Source organism: Oxyura jamaicensis, unplaced genomic scaffold, assembly GCF_011077185.1.
Source record: "Oxyura jamaicensis isolate SHBP4307 breed ruddy duck unplaced genomic scaffold, BPBGC_Ojam_1.0 oxyUn_random_OJ71865, whole genome shotgun sequence".
Taxonomy (NCBI): Eukaryota; Metazoa; Chordata; class Aves; order Anseriformes; family Anatidae; genus Oxyura; species Oxyura jamaicensis.
In genome coordinates this window covers 12,227-23,248 of record NW_023310730.1, presented here as the reverse complement: position 1 = coordinate 23,248, position 11,022 = coordinate 12,227, and the positions used below count along the sequence as shown (strand labels likewise).

Sequence of the window (11,022 nt, the reverse complement as noted above, 5' to 3'; positions counted from 1 at the left end):
TTCCTAGGGAAATTGTAATCTTAAATACTACATCAAGGATCATTGATATGTATCAGAAATGTGATTTGTTGTTGTTGTTGTTAAGGAGATTTGAGTCGGAGAGCGGTTGGTGACATTGTATTAAAAGCCAGCAAGGAAAATTGGTAATTCCAGTAATCCTGAAGCACCCTGAATAGAGACAGCTGAGTGAATCCCTATGGATTATCAAACTTGATAGCCTGTCTCCGTGATCAGTCTACAAAACATGCTGATTTTATACACTTTTTAAAGGTCTATAAATGAAAGGTAAAATCAAACACACACACACATCAGATTGAAGTGGCCAGATATATAGTTGCCAGGTTAGCCCTAGGTGAAGTGATATCACACAATGTTTCTAATAATTTGGTGTACTGGGTCTGGCTGGGATGTTAACTTTCCCTGCAGCAGCCCATACAGTGCTGCGCTCTGCACTTGTAGCTGGAACAGCCCTGGTATCACACCAGTGTTGTGTCTGCTGCTGAGCAGTGCTGGCACAGCATCAGGACTCTCTCTGACCCTCCTCGGGGATGGGCAAAAAAGTGAGAAAGAAACACCACCAGGGCAGCTGACCTAAACCAACCAAAGGGATATTCCATACCATATGATGTCACACTCAGCAATAAAAGGTGGAAAAAGGAAGAAGAGGGGAGGGGTGGGCTCTCGTTGCGAAAACGTCTGTCCTCCTCCCGAACACCGGCTACGTGCGTTGAGGCCCTGCTTCAAGGACGTGGTCAAGCATCGCTCATTTGTGGGAAGTAGAGAGTAATTTCTTTCCTCTGCGCTTCCACATAGCCTTTACTTGTTTTGTTTTGTTATTCCCTTCCCCCCTCCCTCTTCCCCTTTCCCTTTTTTCCTTTTAGTTGAATTAATTAATAATAATATTTCCTTAATATTTTTTTTCCCTTTAATTAAATTATCCTTATCTCAACCCGTGAGCTGTTCTTTCCTTTATTTCTTCCCCTCCTCATCTGAGGAGGGGGAGTGAGAGAGCGGTTGTGGTGTTCAGCTGCCTAGCACGGTAAAATCACCACACTTGGGAAGGCAAAAATTCCCAGTTCTAAACGCTCCACGTAACTGTCTCTGTGACAACTGTCATATTAATACTAGTCAAGTCAAATGGTTCCTGTAGCAAGAGGTGGAAGAAGGGGAATCACTCCCATGTGTAAATTACGTACGCATTACAGAGGTGATGCCAGTTAGGGAAGGCGTCCTGCACAAATTAGGAAGGATGAGGTAAGGACTAACTTCCTATTCTTGTGGCTTGCACATCACTTAGTCTGAAGAAAAAAAAATTGTAGTGCAACATCAGATATACTCAACTAGTTAACAGAAGTAAAGTAAAATGGATGTAGGACTAGAAGGTGTTTTGAGCAAATTTGCCGACGACACCAAACTTGGAGGAGTTGTAGACTCGGCTGAGGGTGGAAAGGCCTTGCAGAGAGATCTGGACAGACTGGAGAGCTGGGCGATCACCAACCACCAAACAAGTTTAATAGGAGCAAGTGCCGAGTCCTGCACCTAGGACGCGGCAACCCTGGCTATACGTACAGACTGGGCGACAAGACGCTGGAGAGCCGCCCCCCAGAGAGGGATCTGGGGGTTGTGGTGGACACCAAGTTGAGTATGAGCCAGCAGTGCGCCCTGGCAGCCAGGAGGGCCAACCGTATACTGCGGTGCATCAAGCATGGCATTGCTAGTCAGTCGAGGGAAGGGACTGTTCTGCTCTACTCTGCGCTGTGCGGCCTCACCTCGAGTACTGTGTGCAGTTCTGGGCACCACAGTACAAGAAGGATATAAAACTGTTGGAGTGCGTAGAGAGGGTGACGAAGATGGTGAAAGGACTAGATGGGAAGAGGTATGAGGAGCGGCTGAGGTCACTGGGCCTGTTCAGCCGGGAAAAGAGGAGGCTGAGGGGAGACCTCATCGCAGTCTAGAGCTTCCTCATGAGGGGGAGTGAAGCGGCAGGTGCCGACCTATTCTCCTTAATCACCAGTGATAGAACCCGCGGGAATGGTGTCAAGCAGAGGCAGGGGAGGTTTAGGCTGGAGATCAGGAAGAGGTTCTTCACCGAGAGGGTGGTCGCACGCTGGAACAGGCTCCCCAAGGACGTAGTCACTGCACCGAGCCCGTCGGAATTTAAGAAGCGATTGGACTGTGCTCTTCGTCACATGGTCTAAAATTTTGGGTAGACCCGTGTGCTGCCAGGAGTTGTACTTCCTTGTGGGTCCCTTCCAACTCGGGATATTCTACGATTCTAAGTGTAGGTGTGGTGCTTCAGGACACGTCTCAGCGGCACACGGCGTAGTACTCGGCTGAGGGGCGGGGCAGCGCCCGGAAGTCTGCCGGCCGGCCCCCCCTCCCGCAGTGCCTCCTGGGAGCTGTAGTTCCCGTCCCAGGAAGCCGGAGACAAGGCCTCGGCGCATGCGCGAACCCCGAGCAGTCCTACCGGGAGGACCCGGGCGTGCTTCCCGGGAAGGCCGCTCCCTTCGCTTCCCGGCAGCCCTTTGTTGGGGATCGCGCCGGTTGGAGGGCTGCCCCGGTCACGTGGCTCCCGGCGTCCAACCGAGGCGCCCGGCCCCCGCCCCGCGCCCTTCCGCTGTCCCGCGACGCTGCGAGATGGCGGCGCCCGGCGCCTGCCGGCTGCTGCGGCTCGGCCGGCGCTGGTTCTCGCAGGAGCCCGCCGTGCCGCCGCCGCCGCCGCCGCCGCCGGCCGGGCCGCTCTACCCGCCCGTGGTGGCCTCGCACACGTCCAGGAGCAAGGCGGCCCGGCGGCGGCGCCTGGAGCACTTCCACTGGCAGGTGCACCAGGCGGCCTCGATCGAGGAGAAGCTGCGGCTGTACGGGAAGCTGCAGCGGCCCAAGTACACGGTGTACCCGCAGACCTTCGCCCTCAACGCCGACCGCTGGTACCGGAGCTTCACCAGGACCGTCTTCGTGCCGGGGCTGCCCCCGCCGGCGGAGGCCGCGAAGGAGCCGGGGCCCGCGGCGGGAGCGGCGCCGGACGCGGACCTGGACCTGGACCTGGGCGCGCTGCGCTCGCTCGCGTGCGACGCGCTGCTGCAGGAGAGCTTCTACCAGAACAAGCGGCGGCCGTTCCTCTACCGCGACCAGGAGCACACGCCCGGCCCCTTCCTCACGCAGCTCGTCTCCTCCCTGGCCGCCTCCCTGTGCGGCCGCAACCCGCTGCTGGCGGCCTCGTCTCTTGGTGCGGAGCGGGGGCGGGCGAGGGCGAGCAAAGTGAGGGTGGCTGAGGGAACTGGGGTTGTTCAGTGTGGGGAAGGGGAGGCTCAAGGGAGACCTTGTTGGTCTCTTCAGCTCCTTGAAGGGAAGCTGTGGGGAGCTGGGGGTCTGTCTGTTCTCTCAGATAACTAGCGATAGGACTGGGGGGAATGGCCTCAAGTTGCTCCAGGGGAGAAGGTTCAGGTTGGTATTTAGGAGACGTTTCTTCTCAGAAGGAGCAGTCAGGCATTGGAACGGGTTGCCCAGGGAGGTGGTGAAGTCATTGTCCGTGGGGGTGTTTACGGAAAGGTTGGATGTGGTAGTTGGGGACTTGGTTTAGTGGGTGACATTGGTAGCAGGGGAACGGTTGGACCGGATAAAAATAGAAAATCTGTTTCTTACCTGGTTGGAGCAGATAAAAAGACCTTTGAGGTCTTTTTCCACCCTTAATGATGCTATGATTCTACAGGCACGCTAGGCGGTAGGGCTGGGCCGTGAGCTCTGTCTGCATGAGTGTGCTTGGCGTCGCTGCCTGTTGTCCACCAGCAGTGACGTTGTTTCACGTCGTTGCTGCTGATGTGGTATAAGTGGGTTGTGGTTCTCCCATTTTGCTGCAGCTATGGAGCAGAATTGGGGTGGTTGAAAATGCAGATGGGTGATGTCTATTTGCCTCTCCCTCTCTGTTCTGTTTCAGACCTAAACCCCGAGGTTAACTACTACTGGCATCACGGTGAGGAGGTGGTTGTGCATGGACATCGAAAAGGTAGAGTCGATCCTGTGCGGTTTCAGATAGATGATAAGCCGCACCTCCAGCTGCGTGTACCAAAGCAACTTCCAGAGGTGTGGATATTTTCAAGAACAAGTTACTAATGTGTATTTTCACTTCAGCTTCTGAGTGCTGCTGGAGCTATGCTGTAGCATGTGTTGCTGGCGGTGGTAGCAGTACATGGAGGACTTGCTTAATCAGTTGTACAATGAGTGCATTGGTGTGTTTCTCAAGCGATACTGCTCCTATTCCTTGCCATGTTAAGCGCTTTTCAGATAGTGGGATGGTGTTCTGAACTTCAGCTTGATCATTCTTGTGCTGTTAAGTATGCGATGTTGCCCTCTAGGTGCCTGTGGCTGTTAACTTCTTTTGTGCTTGTACGAATAAGTTGAATCAAGAGTGAGAAATATGATGGGCGAGGTCTTCTCAGAATTTAAGGTGATGAGAGAAATGGGGATGAAAGGACTGGAATGGGAGAGAGCATACGTAGTTTGAATGTCAGCTCTGTTACCCGCTAAAGGCTCTTGTTTTCGTGAATGCTGAGTGTTGTGGGAGCTGATTCAATAGCCTTACCTTTTTCTTCTAGTTTTGCTGAATGCTACCTGTATGGCAACTGTAAGGGTCTCCATTGCCCCATTTCTACTGCACAATGAAACCCACGCTCCGCTTTCTGTTGATGCTGAGCATTTCTTGTGAATGTGGTTGTACAGTGTTTAGGTTATTACTGTCAGATGTTCAAAATCTTGAAGCAAGCATCTGGGCAATAAAAGCCAAAACTGGGGCAGAAAGACGATTTGAGTACAAACTCTGTTACCCGCTAATAGCGATTAAGGTGCATGGGCACCTATTGTAATTTTTGAATTATGTGGTGCCCCTTAACACCTAACATAGCACACCAGCAAGAGGGAGAGTGAGCTCAGCCCGGTGGTTCGGGTTAGTTTTCTGCTAGAAATGTTGCTGATCATCTTAGTGCCGTTACATACAATGTTGTTTATAATTTGCAGAAAACTCAGACATCATTATAACAAGCATGCACTAGCTGTTGTTGTGAGACAAGAGGTCCTCTTGCAAAAATAGCGTTCACTGACTTCACTAAACAAATTGCGTATATGGCATATGTAAGGAAAACTTGTATTTTCCGGTGTCTAGTCAGGAAATGGGATATGACGTGAAACCAGATGTCAGAAGCACGACTTATGGGATGGTGGTTCTTTATTCTGTTTCCTTCAAGATTGTACCACTGGAATCGGATCTTGGAGATGTTCCCGTTATTGATCACAAACCGTCCAAACTGCCACTGTTCAAAAGGCAGTATGAAAACAAGGTATTTATAGGTAAGAGTTTCCAGTCATAAAATGTTAGCCACTTTTTGAATGTTAAGAAAGGAAAAAAAAAACAACCCCCGACCTTCTACCTTCTCTCAGCAGAGAGAGTGTTTATATTTATTTTCTTTTAATTATTATATATGGTGAGTGCATCTCAATAAAGATTCTGTGTCAGTTAGGTAATGGGGAGTAGCATCCTCTTGAGCATATATTGCTCTGTCTCAGGATTGATCTGAAGGAGTGGGATGGAACAGAAACTTAGTAGAAAAGCTGGACTTGAACTGATGCATGTCCTTCAGAGACATTTGAGTATGTTAACTTTTGGACTTGGCAAGCCCGCCATTCTCACAGAGAAATGGATGACTGTGCACTTAGGTGGCTCTACAGCAGAGGTCTTAACTTTCATCTGCTTGGAGCTTGACAGTAAAAACTTGTTTGTGTGCATCATGAAGAACGTTGTGTGACACTGCCTCCTCATTTTGTTTTCTTTTGGGGTGGTCACAGGGTCAAAGGTAGCAGACCCATGCTGTTATGGCCATACGCAGTTTCACCTGATTCCTGATAAACTCAAAAGGGAAAGATTTATAAAAGCAAATCTTGAGGATCAGATTGAAGTTGTTTATCGAGCTAATGGTGTTGCAAGTCTCTTTGCCTGGACAGCAGCTCAAGCAATGTATCAAGGTAAGACGTGTCCATAGGTTCGTGCTCGGTGCGGCGCGCCAATAAGTACACAGATTTGGAATCCCCATGAAGGTCTTTTAATTAAATAATTAGATATATTACTCCGCAGAGACAGGTGCTTGGCGATCTTTCGCAAAGCAAACACACCTCTGACTCGAATAATTTGTACACAGCAAACTTGTGGAAACTATTTCTTTGGCTACTTTTGATTGGCTATTACTTATTATAGCTGTAGCTTAACTTTTCTCTACTGAGCTTGCGCATTGCAGAGGAACAGCGGAGGGCAACACGAAATCTCACATTACCATACATCATTTTGATGGGTGTGAGGTTTCAGTATGTTAATGACCCTTAATGAGCAAAAGACTAGTACTGGTCAGCCTGGAGCTGTTTTTCTCCTTGTTTTTAATCTTTTATCCCTTATCTTCCTTGCTTCTGCTACCTGTCTCTTACTTTCATCTAAAAGACTACACAAGCTATTGAAAGACTACACAAGCTACAGGCTTCCCTATTTTCTTAAATGTTTTTTATTTTTTCCCAGCTTTGGGACTACAAGACAGTTCGTAAAAGTCATCCTGTCCTCATGATGAATGCCTACTCTAACATTCTGTGACCTTTTCTCTCATGCAGTCATTTTTTGTGCTTTTTCTTCTGAAGGTCGTCCTTCAAGCAGGTCCTTAAAGATTTGATTAAACCAGTGAATGAAGCAGAGCTTATTCAAGGGAGTTATTTAAAACTTTGCCTTTGAGTGCTTTCAATCCGGGAGAATTAATTATGCAGAAACATACTTTGTTGTGTAATACCACCCAAACGTCAGCCCTGGAGTTGGCTGCTCCTCAGTCGTTAGAAGGAAAGGTGTTAGGTCTCGAGCGGTGTAATTTTAGGAATTTTATGAGACGACTAAGTGGCTCAGTGTCTTCTTTCAGGTCTGTGAATTCCATGGAACTACAGTGAGAGCAAAAGTAAAATGTCAGCGGCCTTACTTTGGGATCATATGCCTGTTTGTTTAAAAATCCTAGGAGATGTGGGTGGGTGGTTAGATCACATTGGTGCCGTTAAGAATCGAGTCCTGTGTAACTAGGGTTGTTTCTTTATTTTGCAGGATTCTGGAATGAAGCAGATGTGACACGTCCTTTTGTATCACAGGCGGTAGTGACTGATGGAAAATACTTTGCTTTCTTTTGTTTCCAGCTGAATACCTTGGCGTTAACTGTAGAAACTGTTAAAAATAACCCTCGGAAGAATATCTGTTGGGGAATGGACAGTAAGCCATTATATGATGTTGTCGAAGAGGGTAGTGTGAAAGGCTTTAATGATGAAGTTCTGCTTCAGTTGGTTCGTTTTCTGTTAAACAGACCAAAAGAGCCGTAAATCGTTAAACTACAATTCCTGTTCACGTGCCTGCACTTCATTGTAACTCTGTGGAGTACAGGCTGGAATGTGCCTAACTCTTAGTCAATGATGTCTAGCAAACACCATACGTGTATTTCATGACTTTTGTCCATATTTCTTAACTTGAACTGTATTATACTGTACACTGAAAAATAAATGTCTGGAATACCTTTGCCCCTTGTATACTTACTATGAAAAGCGTATTATTCCTAACTCAAAGCCAGGTGGATTTTAGTGAGGGATGGTATTTTTACCTTCAGCTTGAAACTGTGTGTACTGTACTGTAAGTAGCAGCTGCAGACACCTGGCATTATTTTAAAGTCAAAACCCTGCTCTCAGGGTAAACTGTTTTTCTGTGATTCAGCCTTTGTCTATCCTGAGGGTCAGGCTGTAGTAGAACAAGTTCAAAGCAGGGTGTTTTTCCTTTGTGCAGCTTTACTAGTGACTGAAATACTGGTGTGGATGCGTAGCCTGGTAGAAGAACCCAGTGTTGGAGTGAGAGAGGACGGCAAGACAGCGGGAACTGGCTATTTTGTAGTTGCAAAGTACCAAGTGCAGCTTTCTGCAGCCGTCTCAAAAGGCAAGGAGATTGCCTGGAAAAGCAGTGGGTGGCACTGTTTTCCCTTCTAGGGATTAAGAAGTGCGATAGGTTTTGTTCTGCTTCTTTGTACTGACTGTCATAGTTGAGGCATCATAATGCATGCAGTTTTCTACAGCCATCTGGAGCCTATTCTTGAGCTTTGTTCAGCAGAAACTTTGTCATGTTACTGCTTTGTCCCATGAGAGAAGCATTCTTTAGCGTTCTGTTGATTTTTTGTAGTTTTGTTTTAACACAAATCTACACAACACTCCAATCTTGGATCCTTTTTTCTGTTATTTCTGAGACGTCCCAGAAAACCCAGGTGATAAATACATGTCTGAAAGGTTGGAGCCATTGCAGGCATTTTGCTTTTTTGAACATGGGACAGCTTACTTGGCAGCTGGCCTGATGGCTGCAGATGGGTCCCACCTGTCTCAAGTGGGGAAATGGATCCTAGCCCAGGAGCTGGTGGAGCTCACTGAAAGGGCTTTCAACTAGGAATGAAGGAGGACAGGGATGAAAAGAGGCTTGCCAGAGATGAGCCTGGGGGAGTAATGCCAGTGTTGGGGTGCAGGTAATGACACAACTGAAGTACTTCTATGCTTATGCAAACAGCATGAGGCAACAAACAGGAGGAGCTGGAAGCCGTTGTGTGGCAAGCGAACTATGACCTAGTCGCTGACACAGAAACATGGTGGGACCACTCCCAGGACTGGAGTGCTGCAATGGATGGCTACAAGATCTTCAGGAGGGATGGGCAACAAAGGAGGTGTGGTGGTGTGGCTCTCTATGTTAGAGAGTGTTTTGATGTTGTATTGCTTGTGGCTGGGAATCATAAGGTCGAGACCCTGCGGATAAGGATCAGGGTGTTGGCCAACAAGGTGTACATCCTGGTGAGGGCCTGTTTACAGACTGCCAAGCCAGGATGAAGAAATGGATAAGACGTTCTATCAGCAGCTGGCAGAAGTCACTCAATCATCAGCACTTGTTCTCATGGGGGACTTTAACTTCCAGACGTATGTGGGAAATACAGTACAGCCCTGAGGAGGCAGTCTGGGAGGTTCCTGGAGTGCGTGGAAGACAGCTTCCTGACTCGGCTGGTTAGTGAGCCTACCGGCGGGGGTGCCCTGCTAGGCCTGCCGTTTGTGAACAGAGAAGGACTGGTGGGAGATGTGGTGGCAGGGAGCTGTCTTGGGCAGAGTGACCACAAAATGTTAGAGTTCTCTGTTCTTTGTGAAGTCACAAAGTTACTGACCCCCTGGGTCACTAAAACTGCTACCTGGGACTTCTGGAGGGCAGACTTTGAACTGTTCAGGACACTGGCAGGGAGGGAGTCAGCCCTTGGGAGTCAGCCCTGAAGGGCAGAGGGGTCCAGGAAGGCTGGAGCTCCTCAAGAAGGAAGCCACAATGGTGCAAGAGCAGGCTGTCCCTGTGTGCCGTAAGTCTAGCTGATTGGGAAGAAGACCAGTGTGGCTGAACAGGGAACTTTTGCTGAGTCTCTGGGAGAAAGAGAGTTTATGTCCAGTGGAAGAAGGGACAGGCAACTTGGGGAGTGTTCAAGGAATTTGCTAGCATATGCAGAGGACAAATCTGGAAGGATAAATGAAGGATAAAGCCCAGCATGACCTCAACCTGGCTACAGTGGTAAAAAACAACAAAATATGTTTTCATAGATATATTAACAGTAAGAGGAGAGTGAAGAAGAATCTCCATCCTTTACTGTATGTGGTGGGGAAACATGACTAGTGAGGATAAGGAAAAGGCCGAGATTCACAATTCCTTCTTTACATCTGCCTTTAATAGTCAGACCAGTTATCCTCGGGGTAGTCAGCCTCCCAACCTGGAAGTCTGGAACAAGGAGCAGAATAACCCCCTCCATGATCAAGGTGGAAACAGTTAGAGACCTCCTACTCCACGTGGACTGCCATAAGCCCACAGGGCCTGATGGAATTCACACGGGAGTGATGAGGGAGCTGGTGGATGTGGTTGCCAAGATGCTTTGAGGCATCTATCAGCAGTCATGGTCAACTGGAGAGGTCCCAGATGACTGGAGATTTGATAATATGACACCCATCTACAAGAAGGGTTGCAAAGAGGATTCAAGGAACTACAGACCTGTGAGCCTTACTGTGGTGCCAGGGAAGGTGATGGAACAGGTCATCGTGAATGCAATCACACAGCATGCGGAAGACAACTGGGGAATCAGGGCCAGTTGGAATGGCTGGCTGAAAGACAAATCCTGCCTGACAAACCTCATCTTCTGTGACCGGGTGACCCACCTGGTGGATGAGGGAAAGGTTGTTGAGGTAGTCACCTGGACTTCAGCAAAGACTTTGACAAAGTCTCCCACAGTATTCTCCTGGAGAACCTGGCAGCCCACGGCTTGGACAGGTACACTCTTTGCTGGGCTACAAAATGGCTGGATGACTGGGCCCTGAGAGGGGTGGTGAATGGACTGAAATCCAGCTGGCAACCGGTCACCAGTGGTGTTCCACAGGGGTCGGTGTTGGGGCCTACCTCTCCTCTTTAATATATTTACTGTTTTTTTGGATGACTGAATTGAGAGCACCCTCAGTAAGTCTGCAGATAACACCAAGTTGGGGGGAAGTGTAGATCTGCCAGAGGGTAGGAAGGGACCTGGATAGGTTGGATTGTTGGCAGAGGCCAATGGGACGAGGTTCAACATGGTTAAGGGCTGGGTCCTTTGCTTTGGTCATAGCAACCCCGTGGAACAGTCCAACGACATCGTGGCTTCTCTCAGGAATAATGCAGCCAGCAGGACCAGGGAGGTGACAGTCCTCCTGTACTCATGTCTGCTGAGGCCACACCTCAATTACGGTGTTCATTTTTGGGCCCCTCACTACAAGAAATATATTGAGGCCCTGGAATATCTCCAGCAAAGGGCTACAAAGCTGGTGAATGGCCTTGAACATAAGTTTTATGAGAAGTGTTTGAGGGAACTGGGGTTGTTTAGTCTGGAGAAGAGGAGGCTCAGGGGATACCTTATTGCTCTCTACAAATACCTAAAAGGAAGTTGT

The 11,022-nt window shown here is 48.7% G+C and overlaps 1 protein-coding gene across 2 annotated transcripts; it reads left to right on the top strand.

Moving 5' to 3' along the window:
- Window positions 1-2,602: 2,602 nt before the first annotated feature.
- MRPS30 (mitochondrial ribosomal protein S30) lies at window positions 2,603-7,578 on the top strand. Of its 2 annotated transcripts, XM_035314302.1 has the most exons (6): window positions 2,603-2,999; window positions 3,036-3,226; window positions 3,935-4,080; window positions 5,238-5,340; window positions 5,836-6,012; window positions 7,115-7,578. In XM_035314302.1, exons 1-6 carry the CDS (start codon window positions 2,638-2,640, stop codon window positions 7,381-7,383), a joined length of 1,248 nt encoding a protein of 415 aa, XP_035170193.1. In that variant the 5' UTR covers window positions 2,603-2,637; the 3' UTR covers window positions 7,384-7,578. The 2 variants fall into 2 exon arrangements, with proteins under 2 accessions (XP_035170193.1, XP_035170192.1); XM_035314301.1 differs by having other exon boundaries at window positions 2,603-3,226.
- Window positions 7,579-11,022: the final 3,444 nt, after the last annotated feature.

Bases quoted from the DNA above. Each gene is read 5' to 3' on its own strand.
- MRPS30 (XM_035314301.1), top strand. From the start codon at position 2,638: ATGGCGGCGCCCGGCGCCTGCCGGCTGCTGCGGCTCGGCCGGCGCTGG. The intron at 4,081-5,237 runs GTGTGGATATTT...GTTTCCTTCAAG, and splicing joins TACCAAAGCAACTTCCAGAG to ATTGTACCACTGGAATCGGA. The intron at 6,013-7,114 runs GTAAGACGTGTC...TTTATTTTGCAG, and splicing joins AGCTCAAGCAATGTATCAAG to GATTCTGGAATGAAGCAGAT.